The 25,902-nt window shown below is 38.9% G+C and overlaps 1 protein-coding gene across 9 annotated transcripts in view; it reads right to left on the bottom strand.

The window, feature by feature from the left end:
• RBMS3 (RNA binding motif single stranded interacting protein 3) overlaps positions 1 to 25,902 on the bottom strand; it is a 1,359,637-nt gene that overhangs the window by 1,077,372 nt on the left and 256,363 nt on the right. For all 9 annotated transcript variants that reach the window (XM_047738838.1, XM_047738869.1, XM_047738849.1 and 6 more), the window contains one exon: positions 20,794 to 20,862. In XM_047738838.1, the coding sequence (XP_047594794.1) occupies positions 20,794 to 20,862 (69 nt within the window). The remainder of the gene's footprint in view (positions 1 to 20,793; positions 20,863 to 25,902) is intronic.

The following is a 25,902-nucleotide window of genomic DNA, read 5'->3' as shown; positions in this document are numbered from 1 at the left end:
TAAATAAATAAAATCTTAAAAAAGAAAAAAAGAAAAGAAAAATGGAAGTGGTTCAGATGGCTAGGCTAATTAAGGATGACCAACCACAACTCTACATAAGACAGAATGAGTCCATAAGTCTGAATATGGTTGGCTAAAATGAATCCTTTGTTCCTTCTAGATAATATCTTTAGTTACATTCAATGAGGTCAGCTTTCTGGAGGGTTAGAGGTCCTTTTACATGTTCAGTTGTGATGAAACACAGCATTCGCACATATACATCTGCACAACACTGATAGTGAAATAATTTTGTTGAAGTTTGGAATTTAAGAACTGGGCTCTGCAATAAGACTGCCTGGGTATGAACCTTAGCTCCACCACTTACTGGCTGTTTGATATTGATATTGGGAAGACTGTGGAATCTTTCTTGGTTTCAGTGTCCTCATCTGTGACATGGGGATAATAAAAGGATCCCTTCCTATGGTAGTTGCAAGTATTACATCTATTAATACATTGGTCCATACTTATTTATTACTTAATAAATGTAAGACATTATTAGAAATATCTTCCCCGTGGAACCACAGAATATTGTTGATGGATAGACCTTGTCATTTTTCTCTCTTTCCCAAAGGAAATTAAAATTCTAGGTTGGAAAGTGATACAAACATTCATTCAACATCGATTCATTCATTCAGTGACTTGCATTTGTGGAGTGCCTACAAGGTACCAGGCCTGGCAGAACTCACAGTCTAATGGGAAACACAGACCCACAGGTAATTAAGAGTCTGTGTTGAGAGGAAAATAAATAAGGCATAATGAGAAACAAAAAAGGTATATTTCACACAGGAATTGGGACTGGAGAGATAGATAATTCTTTAAGAATCTGAGAGGAGGTGAGCTCAGCTATAACTAACTAGCTTTCTACGACTAACTTTTTACTCACATAAAAAGTTCTAGAAATATTATACTCAAAGAGTTATAATTTCTTCCCATTTAGCAAATATTTTTGAGAAACTCCTTGCTAAGAATTGCAAATACATGCATTTTTTGCTTCAATATTAAATATACTCAGAAACTTTGCATCTTTTATGTGAAAAATAAGATTTTATGGGAAAAATAAAATTGGGGTAAGCCAGTCAAAACTTATGAAACTTTGGTCTAGAACCTTAATGCACACAATAATTATTTTAGTAAGAAATACCAGCACAACTAAATCTCTACCATCACTTGAACCTACCATCTTTTGCAAGCCCTATACCTTGGGGTTTGCATTCCTCCTTGCAGATCTAGGTTCTTGAGACATTTACTTTTAATAGTTTCATCGAAATTAAAACTGTAATCTTGAGGGGATCAGAAAATGCCACCAAATATTCCACTTCAGAATACTGATTCTTTTGATAGCAGATGCAGGAAGGGCTTTCTGACCTCCCCCTTTCTACCTAGAAGCAGGACCTATCATTTCCTGTGAGAAAAATGCCCTTCCTTCACAAAGAAGAGAACATTCTTTTTTTTTTTTTTAAGTTTTATTTATTTATTTGTGTGTGTGAGAGAGAAAGAGCTCAGGGATAGGAGGGGAAGAGGGAGACAGGTCTCCAGTAGACTCCGTGCTAAGTACAGGGCCCAACACAGGGCTCGATCTCTGGACCCTGAGATCACATCTGAGCCAAAAACCAAGAGTCCAACACCTAACCGACTGTACTACCCAGGCACTTCGAAAAGAGGAGTACATTTTATCACCAGAGACACAAAGCTGTTGCCAAAATATATCAGTACAAACCAACCTACGAAAATGACCTTCATCTTCACTTAGTTCCCTCCACGTTTCCTAATAACTGCCCGTGCTGCAAAACTCCCTTTCCCTTTGTCACAATTTCTTGTTCTCTGTTAAATAGGTAGATACAGCTCTCGGGTCTATCCAAATCTTAGGGTATTTGTTTCTTTTTTATGAAGGCTATCATGCTCCATGAAATATTAACATCAAATAAACCTTGCAAGTTTTTCTCCTATTAAACTGTCTTTGGTCAGTTTATTTCTTAACTCCAGCCACAGAACCAAGAGGACAGAGGAAAAATCTTAGTTCCTCTACAAATCCAATAATACCCTTCTACACCCAAGACCTTTTTTTTAAACCCAGAGGGAAAATGTCTTTGCCACATCTGCCCTTGCTGTCTCTCCTAACAACCTGACATGGTGGAAAGTTAGCAGTTCTAGAAGCCACTAACTCATCTATTTCTTGCACTCAAAGGAAGGCACTTGGACAAAAGTTTTCATTTTCTTAGGATCCTGATGTATTACTACATGTTCTTCTTTAACTGTAAGAAAGCTTACATCTGATCATTTCAAAACATTAACAGGCTGAGAAAACTCACACATAAAACACAGATTCTGTTATGCTGCTATCATGCCTTTATTTGCCACTCATGTTAAGAAACACACTTTGCTTCGGAACAAACCCTATGACCAGACATAGTCCCGAATCTCAAATAATTCACAGTTGGGTAGGAAAAAATAGTCACACAAACTCAAATTGTACTATTTTGAAATAACTGCTTTACTAAAAAGGGAAAGAAGTACTAGGAGAAATCAGGGTAGACAGGGATTAAATTCCTGTAGCTAACGTTCAAAGGGTTCTCAAGGTTGTTTACAATGGAAGAAACATGCAAAGGATAAGGAAAAGTGTTTCTAAGACAAAAGGGACCTCTAAATGCAAAGATGCAAAACCATTCCTCAGAGTGCAAGAAGAAAGCACCCCCGCCATCATCTCTCCCTTCTCAACAATTTTTTGCTATTTCATCCCTGACTCCTATGGTTCTAATCATCATCAAGAAAACACACTTTAGCCAGGCCTTATTTAATCAAACTCAGCTTCCCTGCATCCATTTGAGGATATTTTGTGAGGTTGTTGCTTTTGGAGAACAGAGATGTGCTGGGGTGGAGGAAGCTGTCTCCAAGGCTGGATTTGGCTACTATCCTAGGTAATGAATGTGAGCAATTGATTTCCAAGAGTCGGTAGCAGGGCTCCACTTAAGAAGGAAATGTCTTTGGTTGGAAAAATAACACCACTGGTGTGAAAGGTGTGCAACCCTGTGGACATGTGAGCTGGCAGAAACCAAGACTACAAAAGATGAGTGATAAAGTTGTCACCATGAGACAAGGAGAGGCTTTTGCTTGGCCCTCAGAGAAGCCAGAAAGCAGCTGGGAAACAAGGAACAGTGCTACAGGACGATGGTGGTGGTACAAAAGCATTCTTCATAGACTTTAGTTCATATTCTCTAGTTATTTGCTCTACAATACCTTCCCCATGATCCTTAAAACATGCTACACAAGTTCTTAATGTGTAGTCCCTTTGGCAGGGGGCAGAGGGGGGATTAAGGAGAAGTCCCATGTTTCTGTGAACCACAAGATGGAGAATAAAAATTCCCATCTCCACTTAATAGTAACAGAGATAACAGAGAACATTTAAGAAGAGCTTCAGGGGATGCCTGGGTGGCTCAGTTGGTTAAGCCGCTGCCTTCGGCTCAGGTCATGATCCCAGTGTCCTGGGATCGAGTCCCACATCGGGCTCCTTGTTCTGTGGGGAGCCTGCTTCTCCCTCTGCCTCTGCCTGCCACTCTGTCTGCCTGTGCTCGCTCTCTCTCTCTGACAAATAAATAAATAAAATCTTTAAAAAAAAAAAAAAAAAGAAGAGCTTCAGAGCCCTAAAACCCACAGCCCGGGTGTTGGAATCAATCTCATCTCGATTTTAAGGAACCAGGAGACCCTAGCATGGAATCAAACCTACTTGGTTTACCTTAATTTTTGATAAACTATACGTATTCCTCCCTGACTGCAGTGTTATATCCTCTGTACACAAAAGATATTGACCATTGGATGTGTTCCTTAGGTGACCATTTGCTAACAGGAGTAATTTTATTTTTAGCACATGCTACCAAAACAAGACCATTTGCCTTCAGGTAATAGTAATAAAGGAAGTTATCAGTGCATCCGTTTTGCACCTCTGTTCATCCTTAAGGGTAAGGTACTTGGAAGCTCAAGTTTCTGGCTTTTCACCTTTGTGTATTAGCCCACTGCCTAGTTTGCAGTAGCAATTTTCGCTCATATGACAATGGAATATGGCAAGTCCAAATTCTGCAGGGCAAGCCAACAGCCTGGAGGCCTAGGGAAGAGCTGATGCTGCAGTTTAAGTCTGAAGACAGTCTCCTGGGAGAATTCCTCTTCAGGGGAGAGCAGTCTTCAGGTAAATGACATTACTTAAAGTTTACTCATGTCAATGCTAATCTCAGTAGAAAAATATATTCAGAGAAATCATATAATGTTTCACCACTCAACTGGGCATTGTGACCTTGCCAGGTTGACACATAAAATTAACCATCACACCAATGTACCCCAAAAGCTCCATCCATGGGCCCCATCACAATCACAATCCTCTGTCCCCACCCACACACCCAGCAAGTAACCATTCTTCTGATAATCACTTTTGTATTTGTAAAAATAAATTTATCTTTCAAACATGTATCCCTAGACATGACAAACAGGCAAGAAAGTTTGAATTTAATATTCCTTGTAAGTCTCCTTTAATTCATAGAACCCACACACTGCCTCTCTTCACTTTACAATTAATTTACTGAAGAACTTTTTGGGTTATCTAATGTAAGATTTTAATTAAAGATAGACTGGGGGCACCTGGGTGGCTCAGTCGGTTAAGTGTCTAACTCTTGATTTTGGCTCAGGTCATGATCTCAGGATCATGAGATCAAGCCCAGCATCAGGACTCTGTGCTCAGCACGGAGTCTGCTTGAGATTCTCACTCTCCCCCTCTGTCCTTTCCCCCACTGGTGGATACACTCTGTCTCTCTAAAACAAATAAATGAAACTTAAAAAAAAAAAAAAAGGACTGGAACATTTTGACACCTGAAAATAACACTGTCCTTACTGTTAAGGGCAGTAAAAACACTAAAGGATCTCTCAGCAAGAGACAGAAGAGGGAGATAGGACAGAAAAGGTCAGAGGACAGCAATGGGAGCAAAGGAAACTATTTACTATTTGTATGTACCACCATCGGCTTCACTTAACATGCACGCACTTCTTCATCAAGCTCTACACGCAAAACACTCTCACCCTCATTTTCTAGACAACAGAACCAAAATCAGCAGTCTCTCCAGTGTACCCACGAATGTACCCCCAGGTATAATAAGGCTAACTTCTTCACATCAGCCAGCCTGGTAAACTGTTTGCCAGATCCTGAATCCAAGCCACCTGTCGCCAAAGCTCAATGCTGCCACCACAACATTTAACTGCCCTGACTGGCTTCTTCTGTGTCTGTAAAAAAAAAAAAAGAAAAGAAAAAAAAAAAGAAAAAAAGATGCCTTGGCTCACTCCACTGGAAAACTGTGAGTACTTAAGCTAATTTATGACTTTGCTATGCCAGTGAGGAAAAGCATTATTTCCCTACCGTATTTCCAGAGAGACAACTGTCCAGTGATCTTCATGTGACCTTCTTAGCAACTAGCTCACTAAGAGAGTTTGGATAAATGCTTCCTGGATGTACAGATAAATAAAGGAACGAGGGAAATGCCTGGGTATAAAGAGAAAACTTGCATTTTAATGTTGGCTTTCTGCTAAGGACACAAGTGATAAAATAGACTTCTCAGTGTCCTCAGGTGTTGTGAAAATAATTCAGGTTTTGGATGGCCAAGAAGACTACATCAGGTGAATTATTTTAAGCCGTCACTTCTGAAACTCACCTCTGCGCTGACAAAAATAGGCCCTCAAAACAGCTGCAGCCATAAAATGCGCCCTGGGTACAGGCTTGCGTGGCGCCGGCCAAACAGAGCAGGAAATGTCAAGAGCAGGGAGGAAACAGAGCAGGAAGCTTGCTTCAGCTCTCCTGATTTCAGCCGAGGGAGGAAAGGCGGCCATGGGCAGGACAGGCCTTGCGAGGCGCAGATACACCTAATTTAGCTCATCCCTACAAATGTCACACAACAAAGTCACACATATTCCCACAGCTAAGCGTTAGAGCTTTCCTGGAGAGCAATTTCATAACCAGGACCCCAGTGCTTCAAGAGCTGATGAAAGTGTGGCCAGGTCTGTCTGGAGAGATGGCCACCACCATGGAAACAGCCCTTGGGCTAACCACGAAGGTCATCACAAATTTGAGAAGATCCTTGGGGTGGGATGGCAGGGCACCCTGCTTTTATCTCCATTTTGATGACTTCCTTGCTCTGTCACCTGAAAACTGTCATCCATTTACTGGATATCCCAGTTTGCCCCGTCATCAAACAGGGATGGTAATGCCTTCCCTTTTTACTTCATGAGTAAGATAAAGTCACCTAACGCGCAGAATAGTGTATAGGTCACAAGTCTGCAATTCCTAGCTGTGTTCGAAGATTCAAATAGCCAGGAGGAAAAATTTTTTCTTAAGTCAGGTTTTGGTGGCAAAGCTTCATCTGACATAAACAAATTTTGTGGTGAAATCTGACCTGAACTAAATGGAAGCTTTGTATTTATTTAGTCCCATTGGGTAAATATTCATAAGTTGCACTGCAGAAGTGCTAACGGGATTGATTAAGGATGTGGCTCAAGACCCTTTCAGGACTATTCTAAAATATATGGAATATATGCTGTTTTAACTTTCTAAAAATCCAAAACAATTTTAAAGTATATCTAGACAATGGGACTATAGGCTTGCATTAAAACAAAGACCGTGATACATAAAATCTAACCAAATGCCCAGATTTCCTTTGACCATGATCCAAACTGCTTAGTCTTCAACTTAATTTTTCCTGCATGAGCATAAACCTGCACCTTATTCTCAAACAGTTCACCAGCAGGGTCATTTTATCCATTAAGAACAACAGACACAGTATCCAGGGCTTATGACCTTTCTCAGGTCCTGCAAAAATGAGAACTGAAAAACCAAGCTATTGTCCCAAAATATGAAACCAAAATTATAAAACAAAATCTACAAAATGTAGACCACAAAAATCTATAAAACTCAGAATGAGCTACTTCATCAGTGGCTAAATTTAGTATTCTAAAATATCATTGCTTTTGAAAACAATTTATAGATTCAATTTTTCTCATTTTGCAAGAATGCTCATGTATGCACAATAATTGTCAAGAAATGATAGCCTCTCATAAATTGTGTTTGTTCTTGTAGTCAAGTGATTGCAAAAGCAAAGTAATAAAAATCCTTCCAAATGTTTATAGAAAAATAGTATGTTTAGTATGAGATGCAAATGGCACTTAATATGTTTTATATACGTTAGAACATATAATGCTTATAACGTTCAGCTTGGCCATGGAGAGAAGTGTCAACTCTGCCAATATAACCTCTAAGAATGATATTAAGTATTGGGGTTGAGAGTTTTTCTCCAGGTAGCCTGAGCATCACCTATTTCTTTTATGTTTCCTTAACAGCTTAAAGTTTTCTGATTCCTTTTTTCAGTTACAAAGATAAACATCACTGATCAAACATTCCTAGTCTGGAGACATGTTCTGAAAAGTAGCCAGACCTAATATGACCTTCATACTAAATGTCCACTTAATTTGACCTGTAGATCAAAAGAATTCATCTTCACTTGGATTAATAAATTGATTCCAATCCAACTTGGAATGGTGACCAAAAAAAAAAAAAAAAAAAATTGCTGGTCTAAATCTCAGGCTGTCTACATAGAAGCATTAGTTCCATGGGCATGAGCCATTGTTTAGATCACAATCCTTCAGCACAGAAATACAATTCTACAGCCAAGTTGTGGAAATGACTTACCTATCATTGGGGTATGCTTTACATAGAAAACTCAAATTCTAGGGATTCTGCTGCTTTATCATTTAATATTATTATATCACTTAATACTTACAATACCTTATAAGTTAGTTACCATATTTTTCTCCATTGTATAGGTAAGGAAAATAGCACTGAGAGATTCAGTGGCATTTCCAAGATCAAGCTAGTGACATCGCTGAAATATGTATCATAGCTTTGTGTGTCTCCAGAGTCCAAGTTCTTACCATTATTATGGTAAGAATTGCCAAGCTCTCCCATCCAAAATAACAAGCCCAATCATTCTCATCCTTTGCTTTCCCCAGCATCGTGAAAGATTACATACACGCACACACACGCGCACACACACACACACACACACATCCTATAAAAGATGAAGCTATCTTTATCTTATAGAGCCGTATCCCTCTATGGAACTAAAGACTTTTTAGACTAATCGTATCATTCTGTGATCACAGCCTATATCTTATTTCCCAAATTCCAAAGAAGCGTACTCTAAGATTCTATGGGCATAAGAAAGATAAATAGTTCTATCAAGCTCCACTACAGTGCGGAGAGCCCGCAGCGCAGTGTAGCAACAAATCCAATGAAACCATTGTTGCTTCTCCAGGCGGCAATCAGCAACTAAGTCCATCTCCACTGAACCAAAAATTTCTAAGAACAACTACTTGGCTTTTATTCTCTTTATTTCTAGCTTCCCCCCTGCTTGGTGTTAGCAGAGAAGGTTTCTGTACCTCAGGCATTCATCTATAATTTGCCACCGGGCATTTATATCGATAAGAGGATTCATAGTGAAGTAAGACCACTGGTTTCCCTAACTTATTCTATTTTCCACAGTCCCAAAACATCAAGATGTCTCCCCATTTATCCCACTAAGGACCGCCCTAAGTCTTAAGTCCACAGATTATCTTAGCGAGCACCACTGCCCACTGTTATAGTCATGCTTCCCTTAAGGTGGAAGTGAAGGAGTCACCTACTCCAGCTGACAGCTTATCATGGCTCACATCAAGGTGTTAATATCAGATGAACCCAGCAACCTCTTCTTGTTCAACTCATGACTTCTTGCCACAGCCAAACATTGATTCATTGACTGTTTACTCTAAAGTGGCCTCTAATACCTACTCATGTTTCAAAAATAGCCAATTCACTGCTGATCTACTAACAGGTGCTTTAGAATCCTCATTTATGATTAAATGAACAAATATAGAAAGGGTACAAAAGCCTCACTGTTTCCACACCTCATTTTTTATTCCAATGTTAATGATGCATTTTGATAATTTTATAGAAATCCCACTACTATGACACAAAAGAATCATGAAGAAATCTAAGCTTACTCCTTAAAGTAGTTAAGTATTTGACTGCTAAGATAACACATTTGCATCACTGACTTCTCTCTTCCTTCCACAACTATCTTCAAAGAACTCAAAGGAGTTTTAGTCCAAGTAGGTTTTTTGACTGGATAAATACAATTATAACGAAGTGAGCAAAGACATATCTTAAGAGGTTATGTTCCACAGTCTAAATGTAAGTCAACATATTGAATGCCTTCAAAACTACACTTGAAAGTTCCTTCGGAAGGCTTCACATTGGATATCAATACATGTTTCTTGGTACGTTCAACAACTTCTCTTTTCCTTCAAAGATGAAACAGATTTCTCTGTTAGTATGCAGAGATGGATGGTTTGCATTTATGAGTCATTCTATACATAAAGTATGCACTTTTGAGCAGCAAAATCACATAATAGGGCAGCATGATGGTGACTTCATGAGGGCCCTCTGGTAATGGAGCCATTTTGGGTAACAGGAAATATAGCAACTCATCTCACCAGCACTCATGCTTATTAAAGAGAAAGTCAGGTGGAATCACTGGAACTGTTTAAATTGCTTTCAGCCCCCTTCCTCTATTTCTCCCAGCTTTGTTTCTGATAGTATTGACCAGAATTGTTCACTTTAGTGTTGAAATAAAACTTGACATCATTTGAAGAAAATGGACATCATACAACAATCTCGATTTTATCTTCCTTCCTTCTTTCCTTCATTTCCTTCCTTCCTCCCTTTCTTAATAGCAGAAAGCCCTAGAGGTCTATCCATGTTATGGCAAATGGCAGGATTTCCTTCTTTTTATGGTTGAATAATGCGCCACTCTATATACATAATACATTTTCTTTATCCATTCAGCCACTGGAGGACACTTGGGTGGTTTTCCATGTCTTGGCTATTGTAAATAACACTGCAATGAACAGGAGGGTGCAGATACCTTTCTGAGATAGTGATTTCATTTCTTTTGAGTAAATACCCAAAAGTGGAATTGCTAGCTTACATGGTATTTCTATTTTTAATTTTCTGGGGACCCTTCATATTATTTTCCATGCTGGCTGTACAAATTTCCATTCCCACCAATAGTGCACAATGGTCTCCTTTTCTCAGTTCCACCTCTAAGAGCAGATATAAATTTCAGTAATACTAAAGGTAATCAGAAAAACAGAATTCTATAAAATATAAAATAGGTACTAGAGAAAACACAACAGTTGTGACTGAGCATGATTTCTTAAAGTCTGTATGTTCCATACATGGAGGAAAACAGCTCAGGCTCAACCCACACTGCAACCAGTGAGATAGAGAAGCAAATTTAAGAGTGGACAGTAAAACTAAGCTAGATGCAGAGGTAAGCCCAGCAGATCCACAAAGTTTCAGCTCAGGCTTGATTTGTTAAGCACAATAATTAAGGAGGTGGCATGTTGGCAGAAAGAAGGTACAGTTTAACCAGCAATACATGTCAGAGAGAAGGTCCAAGTGACTAATGAGAACATGGAGAACAACAAAAGTGTGTCTTGTTTCCTGGACATGTGTGCAAAATGACTATATTCAATTCCTTGGAATCCTGGACCAGGGTGAGAGCTCTGCCAAGAGTTAGCTAGTCTAGGAAGACTTAGAGTCACAAGAGCAGAAGGGTTACAATAATTCACTTAGAAACCAAGCCCATTTGTGTTGGAGTTCTAGCTCTGCCACTCATCAGTAATAGTAAGGACTCATTAGATGGTACAGTAGCAGAAAAGCCAGTGTTCCAATGATAGAGAAGGATCAGAGAATAAGTTAACTATGCATACTACAGCAGAAGGTTTAGTGCAAGAATGCAAGGCTGGAATTGGTCAACATAGGGAACTAGGTGAAGGTGGGGGTGGGGGAGTGAGAGCAGTAGACCAAAGGCTGGTTTCATAGGTGTGCTAATTTGCTGCGCACAGTCTGTGTATTTTGTTTCTAAGCACAGGGTCCCACACTTGGTTTAATGCTTTGCTGTTGCAATCTTGAAATTCTCAATAATTTTTTACATTTTGCACCAGACCCCACACATTACGTAGCTGGTCCTGGGTAGGCCATTATGGGCACCAAAGACACTTCAGACACTGAAGATATTGTAAGCAACCACGGAGGTTGAAATAAAGCTTCACTGATTATAACTGGCTTAGATTTGTCTGGGTCTTGCATGGGTCTTACATGGCAAGACAAAGAATCCAACTCTGGGGGATGGAATAAGGCAAAAGCAGGGCAACCTAGACAGGGGTGCTGGGGGTGCTATGAATAATTACCCCAGGACAAGAGGTATAACCTGTGACTCTCCAGTCAAACAGGGAAAAATGGTCACTGCATAAATAAGCCATTCTAGCCAACTATTCTGAAGTGATTCCTACAGAGCAAAATTGGCAATAAATACAGAAGATATGATCAAGACCACAAAGTGTGTGTGTTCATAGAAAATTCAAATCTATTTTTGGAGGTGGGAGAAAGGGTAGTTATTATCTTATCTTTGAAAGGATGATCAAAACAGAATAAAATTTTATGTAGTCAAAACTTACGTTTGAAAAGCTGCCCATATGGTGATAATTGTTGCAGCTGGGTAAATGAGTATATGAGGTTCATTATACTATTCTCTCTACTTTCATGCGTATTTGGAAATTTCATAATAACCATTTTTAAAAGTAAAAAAAAATTAGATGCTTTTGTTGATACTATATCAAATAAATATTTCTTAAATCCTCTAATATATTATTTTATTTATTAACTTGCTATAAAATTACTTTGAAAAATAAATAGGAAAACAATGTGAGTTGAGAATGATTTCAGCATCAAGTGTTCTCAAATTACCCAAGTAAACAAACAGTGCTATTGCCAGAATTTCTATATTGAGGGACTTAGGGATATAAATCTAATTGGAGAAAAAAATCAGAAATTCTGTCTTGAAGCTCTGTTTACATAGAAATCACATTATTTTTATTTAGATTTCAAAGTTGATTTTGAAAGGCCTAGGATGACTGTGATGGAGCTTAAGGGAAATTAAAGCTCTTGTATTAGTCACAAGAGGTTAGATGGTACTACAGATCCAAATTAACTCCAAATCCCAGAGGCTTAGGAACAACTAAGGCTTGTTTCTGGCTTGTGGTACTGCCAGTCAAGGATTAACAAGGCACTCTGCTCCCCTCACTCACCCAAGGAACCCAGGCCAGTAGAGAATCTGCCATCTAGTAACTGTGCTAGCTGGTGGAACACATGGCTTCCTCTATTCCTGTGTCAGGCAATAGACTACAGAATCACACATTGTGATTCTGTATTCATGTGATCACACATGAAAGTCACATCACTTCTACTACCATTTCATTGGCTGAAAACAGTAATATAAAAACCATCTGACTGCAGAGGGATCAGATGGAATATTTGGTTAGTATTACTATTTCCACTATCTCCCAACCAGTCTTTTGGGCACTGCAAGAGAAGTACAGCTCAGGATTTCTGGGGTCTTTAATCTTAGAATCTGAGCTACACACTGAATGAGAATTAAAAATGTCATTGATAGGTCTAGAAATATTTGTTCAACAAATTCATAATGAAAAGAAGATTACAGGGTGAAATTTCTAACTTTTTCAAACACTAAATAGTATTCATTTTCATATATGAGGCATGATTAATTCAAATGAATATTAACATTTCATTCAAACCAGCATAGCTGAACTTTCAACTACCAATACTTTCCTAGCCATTGCTATGGATAATAGTAATGTTTATTTTAAAATGAATGATTGTTTTAGTCATCTATTCCTATATGACAAAGTATCACCTTGGCTCAGTTGGGTGGTTTCACTTGGGGTCTTTTGTGCAATTACAGTCAAATGGTGACTAGGGTTAGAATCATCTGAAGGCATCTTTTCTCATTGGTCTGATACTTCTGCTGAGATGGCTGAAACAGCTGGGAGCTAGCTGGGCATCTCTCTTTCTACACAGAGTCTCCACAATCTTAGCTTGGGCTTTTCTATAGCATGGAATTCTCAAGATAGTTGGGCTTCCACAAAGCTGATAGCTTCTCCTATAATAAACATTGTAAGAGCACCAGACAAAAAGTGCAAGGCTTCTTAGCACTACACTTAGAAGTCCCATGGTGTCACCTCATTCCACTCCATTGAGTCATGGGGCCAGCAATGGTCCAAAGAAAGGAAAGAACCCAAAAGTGTTAGTTACTAGGAGGCATGGTTCATTGGGGCACCATCTTTGGAGACAAGCTATCATTAATCAGATATTTCATTTAATCCAACCCTAATTTCCTTTATTCCAAATAATTCATTTTCAAATGCAAGCCCAAATCTGTAAGGGTTTATAGTATGTCAAGTTTGCTTTTTCACAGGTTTTGCCTTATCCTTTAAAAAAACTGAAAATGGGACATGACAGTTTGCAAATGCATAAGAATTGGTATTGCAGATCTTCCCTGATCTCTAGATTTATAACGCAGCATGTCAACTGGATGTCAACTCTAGTTAAGAACATTGCCACTTCGCTATTCTGGTGAAATTCTCAAATACAGGAGTGCAAGTATCAGGAGGAATGCAACAGTCAGGGAGGATAGTGCAGGTCTTCCATTTTATATGTACAATCACATAAGCTGTGTGTGCATAGACATATACACATATATACATATATATGTTATACATGTATATATACACATGTGTGTATATGCATGTGTGTGTATATATATGTTTATAAATAAAATATATGTCTAAAGTAGATGGCCTGACATTAGCACCTAGGCCAAGATGTTCCCTACTTAACAGAAACAATTTACAGAACATAAACATCAGATTAGACAAAGATACTTCGTGACCCTAAACTTTACGAAATAAAACAAAAACAAGACTGCTCCATAACTACATCCAGGCAGAGAGAAAAACAAGACCACTGTCCAAACCACAAAAGTGGCCAAACAACCCCTTTACCCCAGTAACATGAGTGACTGTTGCTTCATTATCACTTATATCTTTAGCTTTGCTCCACTGATCCCACCTTCTGGATAAAATTATTAAGATATCCAATCATAGAAATATCCCCCCTTCCTAAGAGTAGTCAATCCAGAACAAATCCTACTTCCTTGTCTCTTACCAAAATCATCTAACCCAAGCCTGAATCCCATAATAAATCTCACCCAACAGTACTCTCTTACTCAGATTTCCCTCATTTTGCATGCTATGCTCTCTGCTTCAGAGCAGCAAGCAAAAATAAGCAACAACTCTACATTTGCCTTAATACATGTGTTCTTGGTAGTCTTTAGCTGATGAGCATTATAATGATAATTTTATATAACATATGAAATGTTTTCTATTGTTTAAATTGCAAATTTCAACAAATGCACATACAGATAAATGGGGTCAATTTTGTTCAGAATCCTGAAAGAGAATAAACTGGAAGTTTGTCTCATTTGTCTCCATGGGCTCCAGAGCATTAAACAACACTACACATGTTCCCAACATTGGGGTTCATCACTGAAATCCCATGGCAACCACATTAATCTCAAATGCATAATATAGACAACATAAAAGCAACATCAGATTGACCAATGATTCAGAGTGTGGACTCTCCTGGCCACTGTCAGCCTATACTTCTCCTACCACAATGCTTGTTATCAGAACTAACACCAGAGAGAAGGTAAAATGCATTTACTTAAATCAACTCATGATTATCAGCTTTGATGTGAGCCTCAGTTAAGGAAAAGGTAGAAACAAATGATTTGGAGAAAAGAGAAAAAAATATATATGGATTTGAGGTCCCTCCTTCCCCATTCTATCCCTGCTGTTATGTCATACAACTCATTCCATTCATTCAACAAATACTTCATGAGCTCTACTACATGCTGAGTGCACAGATTTTTATATACAAGTATGAAAAATTATATAAGATGATCCAGGAAAGATACTCACTGTAACCTTTTATAAGTGGACTGCACCCAGCTACGTTCTTTTACCACATGAACCCAGTGAAACAATCCATTGCTCTCTTCTTCTTTCATTTAACATCAACCCTCCAAGATAACCAAACTTGTGCTGTCAACCTCGCATTCGGCCAGGTCTATCTGTTGCTAGAAAATGACACTGGGATACCTGGTTGAATTCTCTTGAGAAAACAGTCACATACTGCATTTTTTTTTCCTAAAATCCACAAGTTATCCTTTTAATGAGACGAATTTTAATGTTCTTACCTATCAAGGACTACTCTAAACACAAAACTTACAAAGTTACAAAGTTTAAAGGGCTAAAGAGATGTCAATCAATCGATTGATCATTACTGACCAAAACTTTATAGTGAGCTTTTAAGACCTGATGCTTGGATTGGTGCTAATTATCCAAAAGAAAAACTTTCCATTTCTAAGTCATAGGAAGATAACTACTTCTTATTTATAAGGAATGTGCTGAAGAGGAGATAGAAAATATGATGGGAAATACAGAAGTTTTCTAAAGAGAAGTATACAGTATGCATAAAAACATCACAATTTTTGTTTCAGAGTTGAAGATACCAGTAGCCAGTAACCATTCTTATTTGCCTGTGTCACTCAAAATTCAATTCATAATGACTTTTACTTCATAGATATCTGTAAGTTTGTAAGATTCCTTACAAACTGAAAGCATTAGAAAAGACACTTTTTTTCTTTTTTTTAACAAAGAGGTTCTCAAATTATTCCAAATAAAACACCAAATTATTGCAGATTAAATAAATGGCATGGGGCTGGTGCTGGGTGGTGCAGTCAGTTAAGTGGCTGATTCTTGGTTTTGACTCAGAAAGTGATTTCAGGGTTGTGAGATCCAGTCCTACGTCGGGCTCTGCGTGCAGCTCGGAGTCTGCTTGAGACTCTCTCGCCCTCTCCCCCTGCCCCTCCCCCCTGCATGTGTGCGCTCACTGTCTCTCAAAATAAATAAATAAATCCTAGATAGATAGATAGTTAAATAAATAAATAAATAGTGTTTTTAAATAAAATTTACTAATGAACATATTAAGATCTATATTTTGAAGACTGTCTATTTGCAAATAGACTGATCCGTACTTGAGTGGATACAAACACTTGTTTCAACAAAGAAAGTTAACTGGGCAAAATAATTTCAGAGTAGAAATAATATCTAAAGGCCAAAATGTAGTGCTCCAGTCAGTGCAAAATAGAACTATTGGTGAAAATGGTTTTCAGCGGCCTTAAGTTAGTCTGAAATCTTCAGGGAGTTAGTATTGCCCATTGGTGAAATGACTGGGTGCAACCACTCTAGAAAATAGTATGGAGCTTCTTCAAAATGTAAAAATAGAACCACCCCACGGTCCAGCAATTATACTAATAGGTATTTACCCAAAGGATACAAAAATATTAATTCAAAGGAATACATATATCCTAATGTTTTTAACAGCATTATCTGTAAGAGCCAAATTATGGAAAAAGCACAAATGTCCATTGACTGATGAATGGATAAAGAAGATATGGTGTGTATATATATATATATATATATATACATACACACACACAATGGAATATTATTCAGCCACAAAAAAGAATAAAATCTTGCCGTTTGCAATGATGTAGATGGAGCTAGAGAGTTCTATGCTAAGTGAAATAAGTCAGAGAGAGACAAATGCCATACAATTTCACTCATCTGTGCAATTTAAGAAACAAAACAAACAAGCATAAAAGAGAAAAAGGGAAAAAAAGAGAGAAAGGCAAACCAAGAGACAGACTCGCAACTACAGAGAACTGATGGTTACCAGAGGGGAGGCGGGTGGGGTAAATGGGTTAAATAAGTAATGGGGATTAAGGAGTGCATTTGTTGGGATGAGCCCTGAAAGTGCTGAATATTGAAGTCCTGAATCACTAAATTGTACACCTAAAACAAATATTACACTATATGTTTACTAGAATTTAAATAAAAACTTAAAAAAATAAATCTAATTAAATGGACAGGAAAAAAAAAAGAAACAGGAAGGTGCTGAAATCTAAGAACCAACCTTGTGGTGGTTAACTGGACCAACATAATTAAATGTTTGGGTTCTCAATTCCCTCACCTATAAAATACTGTCTCTTTATCACAGAGATATTGAGAGGATTAAATGAGATAACGCATGACAAGAAATTGGTGGACACCACAGAGTAAACATTCAGTAAATGTTAGGTATGATGATAATGATGAAGAAGGAATGGTGATGATATTAATTCTCAAATGAGCATGTATCTACCTGTACCAATTCACTCATTACTATGTCTATATTTCTATCTGTCTGAGCTTTACAAATAGTGTTATGAAGACAAATAGAAAAAGGTCCACTAATAAAATAAAACTAAAAAAAAAAAAGAAAAAGCTCCACTTTTCCTAATGAATAAATCCATGACAATTTCCTTTCTAAACTGTTCTGCTGATGACAAAAATCAGAGGAAGACACAAAGCTAGGATCCAGGATTGAGTTACAGTTGTCCTTTCAACCTCAGACTGAGAATTCGTGTAGGTACTTTCAAAAACTGAAGGCAATAAGCCTATTATATTGCAAACACAAAAGACAAAGGTTTTGTAATAAACACAAATTTAGAAGGGAAAGATTAGCTCATGAGTGACAAAGAGGAATAATTATTCTGTGTAGGATAGGGGTATAAAAGGATTACCACCCACTAGGCCAGCTCCAGAGAATAAATCTCAGAGTTTTCAGCAGCTGCAAGTCTGGTGAACCTGTAAATATTCACGTAATATTTCTAAAGTTAAAGTTAAAACCCACTGTTATACAACAAAAGAATAAACAGCATCATGCCATGGTAGGTGTATCCATCAGAAAACAGTCAGAAAAATTGCTGGAAAAACAGAGCCCATAACAGGCCATCAAAGAGAAGGAATTTAATATAGGGAACTAGTCATAAGGCTATTAGGAAAGCCAAAAAACGAGAGAGGGAAGAATGAGGACACTTCCCCCTTCCCTGAAGCTTGGGGGGCCACAGAGAGTGTACTCAGAAGCCAGAATCAAGGACTGTCTCACACTAGCTAGATCCACACAGAGGTACTGAACATGGAGATATACTGCCCAAAGCAAAAGAAGGGAAAGATATATCCTGGGTTTTCCCTTTCTATCTCTTCCCAACCAGCAATGGTACCTCCAGCTGGGAGAACAGTCATTTAGCAGTCAGTTAACAAGGGAGCCTGGGAACATAGATGTCAAGAGATGGGCATGGAGTAGAACTGAAAGCAGACAAACAATTGACCAGCACAACAGGTAAATGCCAAGGAAATCTACCAAATATAAAAAATGTACCACTCCTCTCAGTTAGGGTTAAAGGGGATCCTCAATACAAAACAGATGTCACCAATATTAGTTTTGATCGGGCTACCATTTGGAAATGTCATCAAATTAAGCCAAATGGCACTGCAAAGATTGAAAGACTGCCAATATAACCACATTTCTTTCAACATATGAGAAGACAAAAATGAAACCCCTTTTGGTAGCTCTTTTGCTCCTGGATTTCACATATAGGTAAGAATTCAGAGGACACACTGGGAAATGTATACAGGATGGTTACCATTTTAATTTGGCTTGGATATCAAAAACTACACAAAAACCATCTAATCATTACCAGATTTCAGTTAAAAGGGTCACTGGAATATTGGAAAGCTAAAAGGATACATTCTGAGAATTAAGGACTGTCCCAAATACCATCCTGTCTTCACTTTTCTCTTTTCACTGCAAGATGTAAAAAGTTTGCAGGACCAGCCCAGAGTCAGATTCACATTAGACTATTTCCCTAGGAAGTCTTCAGAAGAATTGTGTGGGCTTATAAAACTGTGTAAGTTCTAGGGGGAGAAAAATCACGGAATTGTAGACCAACTGAAATCATGTAACCTTGGACAATATAATCTCTGGACAATATAATCTCACTTTCCTTAGACTGTGAAGATCAGATTAGAACATCTCCCCCATCTTCAGGGTGAGTGCAGGGATGTGACCAGTGACTTGCTCAACCCAAACTCTGGAAAGTGTGGGAAGAGAAATAAAAAACACTGATTAAAACCCAGTGTGCATTTTCAAGAGATGCAGGAAGTCAAAGAAAACTGGATATTCAAAGCAATCTCCCAAGACTGGAGCCACTGCCTCTCTTTCCGGGTTGCCTTTCTTCTTAGCTCACACTCACAAAGCAATATATCCTTCCAGAGTTAACAGAAACTAAACAAAGCTGATGCCAATGGAGGCAGAGCCATCACCTCAAATTTTTTCCACCAACCAATCAATATAAAAAGAGGCACCATGGGACACCGGGGGGATGCAGTCAGTTAAGCATCCAGATTCTTGGTTTTGGCTCAGGTTGTGCTCTCAGGGTCATGAGATCAAACCTCACACTGGGCTCCACACTCAGCATGAAATCTTAAGTTTCTCTCTCCCACTGCCTCTACCCCTTTCCCCAATGTGCGCACTCTGTTTCTCTCTCTCTCAAATAAATAAATAAATAAGAAAAAAGAGGCACTGTGATAAAATAATGCATAATGGAAGAATGTATTTTTCCCATTAATTTCTTTAATATTTTTATTGATAAGTGTCAATTTCTTTTTTTTTTTAAGATTTTATTTATTTATTTGACAAACAGGATCACAAGTAGGCAGAGAGGCAGGCAGAGAGAGAGAGGAGGAAGCAGGCTCCCTGCCGAGCAGAGAGCCCGATGCGGGGCTCAATCCCAGGACCCTGGGATCATGACCTGAGCCGAAGGCAGAGGCTTTAACCCACTGAGCCACCCAGGAGCCCCATAAGTGTCAACTTCTTACAAAGAAGTTGTGAAGACAAGATAAAAGGGAATATAACAAGAGTGCTCACATTATGCTGAGGCCGGACTAAATTACCACCCATACTAAGTGTCTATTGAGAGTCAATAAAATGTGGGATAAAATGTGACTATAAACCATTTATAATGTGCTTCTGCTACCGTCACTCCAGCCTGCCTAAGCGACCTTAAAAGTCTAAAAGAGAATTCAGACCAATAAAGCAAAAGAAAAGACAGAGCTTATTTCCTGTTGGTCTTGAGGTAACAAATTCAAGTCCTACCCAGCTTTTAGAGTCTAAAGTTAGTGTTCTCACCACATGCTGCTTTAAATAGAAGCCCATGTAGTCACCTGTGTAAATGGCTTACCAACCCAAAAATCTTGCTTTCTTTCACACAGAAACATAACGGTGCTGTACTGGCTTAACTTGTTTGACCCAAATGCAGATTTTAATCATCCTGAGTAACAAGGTGAAAAAGTGATTATTTGCAGTATCAGTACATTTTCAGATATACCAGTATATACACTCCTAGAGATCCTATGTGCCATACACACACACACACACAGAGGCATGCACATATGCACCACACGGGAACATACACACTTTCCAAGAACAGAAAGGAGAGAAAATCTTTGGTTGAAGAATAAGAGGCAAAATCTATTCTCACTAATTGCCAGATTGACTTCGTTAGCTAGGCATGGAGGAGGGCTTTGAATGTGGAACTTGGGCATTTCCCTCTCACTGTTCCCCTCACGTAGCCCTGACTGGAGACTCGAGGTGAGAGAAGTCACCAAAGAGGAACTCCACGGCCCTTTGCCAAGGGGCCACCTTCAACGTGAGAACAGGCAAGAGCCTGATACCCTCCACGTTTGCCCAGTGACGAGGTAACTGTACTTGGAAAGGCACTTCAGGGGAAAACAAGCATGACGAGATTCTTAAAAAGAGCATGTTACCTGATGTGGCTGTGAACTGGACCATCTGCTATAGGAAGGAGCCCCCGAAGACTTGCTGGCCGAGGGTCTCTGAAAAAGGGAAAGGGGGGGGAGATTTCATGTTGTCACACAAACTGAATCACTTTCTATTTCTCTAAACAAATTATTTATTCAGTGTCTACAGCTCCAAAAATTAACACAGTCTTAGACTGTCTCAATTTACTCTCTGTTTCATTTCTTTTAAAACACATTCTCCTGGGCGCCTGGGTGGCTCAGTGGGTTAAGCCGCTGCCTTCGGCTCAGGTCATGATCTCAGGGTCCTGGGATCGAGTCCCACATCGGGCTCTCTGCTCAGCAAGAAGCCTGCTTCCCTCTCTCTCTCTCTCTGCCTGCCTCTCCGTCTACTTGTGATCTCTCTCTGTCAAATAAATAAATAAAATCTTAAAAAAAAATAAATAAATAAATAAAAAATAAATAAAAAAAATAAAACACATTCTCCTCAGTGAGTATAATAATACAAACACCAGAGCCAAAACATCTGGATCCAACTCACAGTGTGTACTCATTGTTTGACCTGGTGCAAGTCATCCAAATTCTCTCTGTCTCTACTTTCTCTTCAGTGAGACTAGAATAATAATTTTTATGTCACGGGATTCTTGAGGGGATCAAATTTTGTACGGTAAGGTGCTGTACACATAGAAGCCTTAATTCAACAAGCAGAAAATAAGGCACATTATTATAAGTTTCCACATGAAACCAAACTGGTATACAGATATCCACATTAATAAATGAGGTCATTTGAGTCTCTTAGTATAAAGAGACCGTTCATCTTGGCAAAGACCTAACCGTACCATTGTTACCAGTTCTCTGGACTTGTAAAAATGCCATAAATTCACTGTAGATTATCTCATCCGCAGCCATTCTTAACACCATTTGGCGGGGGGGCGGGGTGGACTTCTACCAGAGAGGCTCAAAAAAACAAAACAAAACAAAACTGCATACGCACATCCTCGGCATTTCCTCCCTCCACTCCAATGAGATAAAATGTAATTTTGGAGGGACAGGAGGTAACAGAGTTCTGGGAAACCCTTTGCTTTTCTGGTAAAAGGGAAAAGATAATGCTTTGACCTTCACCACTACTTCTTCTTTCTCTCTAAATACAGATACGGTGCATGGAGCTGAAGCAACCATTCTGTGACCAAGAGGAAAAAAGGCCAAGAGAAGAACAGAGATGTTAACCCTAAATGGTCTTCTTATGCAGTTTAACCACAGCTTCAGGCTGCTACTCTTGCAGCCTGAACCTTCTTGGGTAATTGACTATACTCACATTTTCTACCCCTTGCAGAAAGTTGTGGATACTTCATGGTAGAGGCACGAAGATGTGGAAGTGATTGGCATGTTTGGAGAATGACCAGTAGACCACTACAGTACTGCCAACTCCTATACTCCCCATCACGGCATTCCATCTGCCCTTCAGGACCCCTGTGCAATTCTGTGCTGGCCTTTGCTGTTCCTGACAGCTTTCCTGTATCTCTGCCATGGGAAGCTGGCATGCTAGCTAAACGCTGTGTTCTGCCTGCTCGATTCAACTCTCCTTTCACATCTGCCCATTTGAGGAGGCAGACATGGGATCAGCTCCCCTGCCCCACTGAGGCTGATGGGATTGGACGCTATAGCACAGTATAAGAAGCGTTTCTGATTTCAACTTGGGTAAAGGGAGAACTATCAAGGAAGTAGCTGGAAATTAAACTAAAAGCTTAATCATATTCCCTCAATGAGAAGCAGTAGCAATGAATTTCAAACATATCTAACTTTACCAGTGCATGACCATGTACCTTCTCTTAATGCCATTTTCCTAACTGTGAAATAAGGATAATCTAGATGGTCCCCATGCTCCCTCCTTATCCAGCCCCAAATCTAGTCAATTAAACGATGCTATGCTTTACTGATTATAGTGGCAACACTGGACTTCCATGGAAAGATTCGATTCCTCTCAATGTTATGCGCCTAAAATACCAAAGAAACATCTGAAACCTCTGTTACCTAGAAAATGCTAGTGATCCAGAATTAGCCCATTGCCTGAATATTGTAGCAGATCCCGGGTTCTCTGCATTTTTAGGAAGAGGCCATTGGCTGATTTTCTACCCCAATGATTTCGGCTTCAGTAGAATCTCTTCAAGTCTCCTTAAATCATAACCTTTAGGAATTTACCATCAGATTAATTTTTGAGACATCATATGTTAGGAATGTAACTTATCATAGTTTCTTTTTTTTTTTTTTAATTTTTTATTTATTTATTTGACAGAGAGAGATCACAAGTAGATGGAGAGGCAGGCAGAGAGAGAGAGAGAGAGGGAAGCAGGCTTCTTGCTGAGCAGAGAGCCCGATGCGGGACTTGATCCCAGGACCCCGAGATCATGACCTGAGCCGAAGGTAGCGGCTCAACCCGCTGAGCCACCCAGGCGCCCAATAATTTCAAGCCATAATAGAGGTTTCTAAAATTAAACCATAATTTTTATACTATTATCAGGAAAATAAAGCTTTATAGGTTTTTTTAATTGAGATATAATTGACAAATAATATTATATAAGTTTAAGCCATCAGAGTTGATCTGATATACCTACAGTTTGCAATATGGTTATCACCTTACTGTATATTATACATTCTATATAAAACATGTATATTATATATAACATATATACCTCTTCTTTATCTACTCATCTGTTGACAGACCCTTAAGTTATTTCCATATCTTGGTTATTATATATAATGCTGCCAGAAACACCAAGTGCAGATATCTCTTTGATATCTTGTTTTCCTTTTTTTTTAATATCATACAGTAGTTCTATTTTTTCCATTTTTTGAGGAACCTTCATACTGTTTTCCATAGTGACTGCACCAGTCCCACCAAGAGTGTGCACAAGGGTGCCCATTCCTCCACATCCCCATGAACACTTGTTATCTCTTCTTGAAAGCTTTGATTTTTTTTAATCAAAATAAAATGATGGTAATCAAATTCAAGACTTGAGCACTAACATTCAAAAAAATATTTTAAAGAAAAGTGAGATGTGTGACCTACAGCGTCTGAACCAAATTATTAAGGAACCTTGAAGCAGGAAGGACAGAAAATGGGTTTCTGTGGATTTGAATGCAATAAAAACCCAATGTGAAACACACAGCTCTCCCTTCTTGAAAGGTGTCAAGATACTTCCATGCCCACGCTTAACTTTCTCCTAAAGGTCACACTACACTTCAGCACACAAGTATAATTAACTGTATAATGGTAATTGCAGTCTATTGTGATTCACACACTTCATGTCCTTTCTAGTGCTAAGGATAAATGTAAAAGGCCAGAGAAACAACAAAGTAACTGGTCAATATTAATTACAATTTTAAAGACATGGCCATGTCCCAAATTGTAGCATAGCTTCTGATGGATGTGACTATATTCAAAAATCAGTTTCATAGCACAAAACACAATATCTGGTTTGATATCTTTTTGAATAAACTAGCCATAAGGTGTGGTTTGGATTTCAGTCTGGACGAAAATAAACTCACAGATAAGTAATTGATCATACCCTCCATCTCCCCCTCTTAGTGCCCTTAGCAACCAGTGGTTAATCAAAGGGCAGTATCCAGATCAGAATAATGAGGCAAGCTGGTTTAAAATGTAAATTCATTGACCCCAGGAATTTACAAATCTCTGGAAGAGGGATCCAGCAATTTGCATTTTTAAGAGGTTCTTCAAGTGATTCGCATTTAATCTTGGAAGCAAGGAAACATCCCAGAATATTCCCAGCACACACTTCTACTGCTACATGCATCCACTGAATAAGGATGATGATGAGTGGAGGTATGAAGACCCAAGGATATTATTCTCTAAACAGACAAAATGAACTCTCAAACTCCAGAGAAATATCTCTGGAAATTGTGGGAAGACGCTTGAGGAAAAAGAATCTGATTTTTAATCTACTGATATAGATTGAACGTTGAACCACCACAGCCCAATTAAATGGCTGGGTAAGGGTTGCAGTTTAGATATCCAACTCCTGTCCTTGGAAAACCTTCCCTGAATACCAAGAACTGGCTACTCTACTGATGTTTCCAGCACATCTGCATTTACATCTTAGCAAAACTTCTGTTACACTCACTTGTAATTGCCTTCTAAATGCAGTTTCCTCTTGTAGAGTGTACATTCCACAAGGTTATAAGGGAGGACAGGAGAGAGTTGGGGCTGGGTCTTATTTACTCAAATAACTAGGCATGCTTGTACCAGAGATATACTAAGTGCTCAGTAAACATCAAATTAATTAATAGGTTTAGCAGGCTTAATCCTATTCAAGTTTAGCAAGTCCGAACAGGGGACTATGACAATGGGACCAACATGCCTGAGGACAAATGCAGTAAAAACTGGTCAAATTCCAGAGCCTCAGTGGCTGCTATAATATCTTAGGAAGTCTGGCCCAGACTTCAGAATATTAGGGTAAAGAGTTCTCTAATGTGGCTTCATAGAAAATACCAACTGTTAAAGTCAATAGGGCAAGAAATCAGGGAAATGACAGACATCGCATTGGTGAGACGGCTACATGTGATTCCATAGGAAATGTCTCCAGAAGGCTGTGAGGTAACTGCCAAAGGACTAGATGATCTACAAAAACAGAGAGAGGCTGGAATTCGAAGAAATATTGAGGCAGAAATACCCCAGTTTGCGTCTTCTCTCTCTCCCTTCCCCAGGCTGTGGGTCTCGAGCAGATCCAAGTTACTTATATCAGAGAAGAAAGCTCAGGAGGAGGAGGACGTAAAACTATTTAGTGACAAAAGCTGTGTGCTATTCAACAAAGGTAGGGAAGTACTATGCAGAAACCTGGAAGACAGACCAAATTCAATGGCAGCTCTTAAGTGAGGAAGGCTGCCAGATGCTGCAGCCAGCCAGCCAGCCAGCCAGCCGCCCTACTTTGTCCACAACCGTCCTCCGCTTGGCCAGCTTCCTCCAAGTCTAATTGCCCATCAGCGTAAGACAAGGAACTTTGGGAATGTGTACATTTTTCAGTAGCTAGAGTTCTTCCTGCATTTGGCCTGGAGCATATTTGAAGAACGAGAAATGAAGAACCAATAAATAGTGTTAGAAGG

Source organism: Lutra lutra, chromosome 1, assembly GCF_902655055.1.
Source record: "Lutra lutra chromosome 1, mLutLut1.2, whole genome shotgun sequence".
Taxonomy (NCBI): domain Eukaryota; kingdom Metazoa; phylum Chordata; class Mammalia; order Carnivora; family Mustelidae; genus Lutra; species Lutra lutra.
The sequence above is the reverse complement of the archived record's forward strand: the minus strand, read 5'-3'. Positions and strand labels throughout refer to the sequence as shown.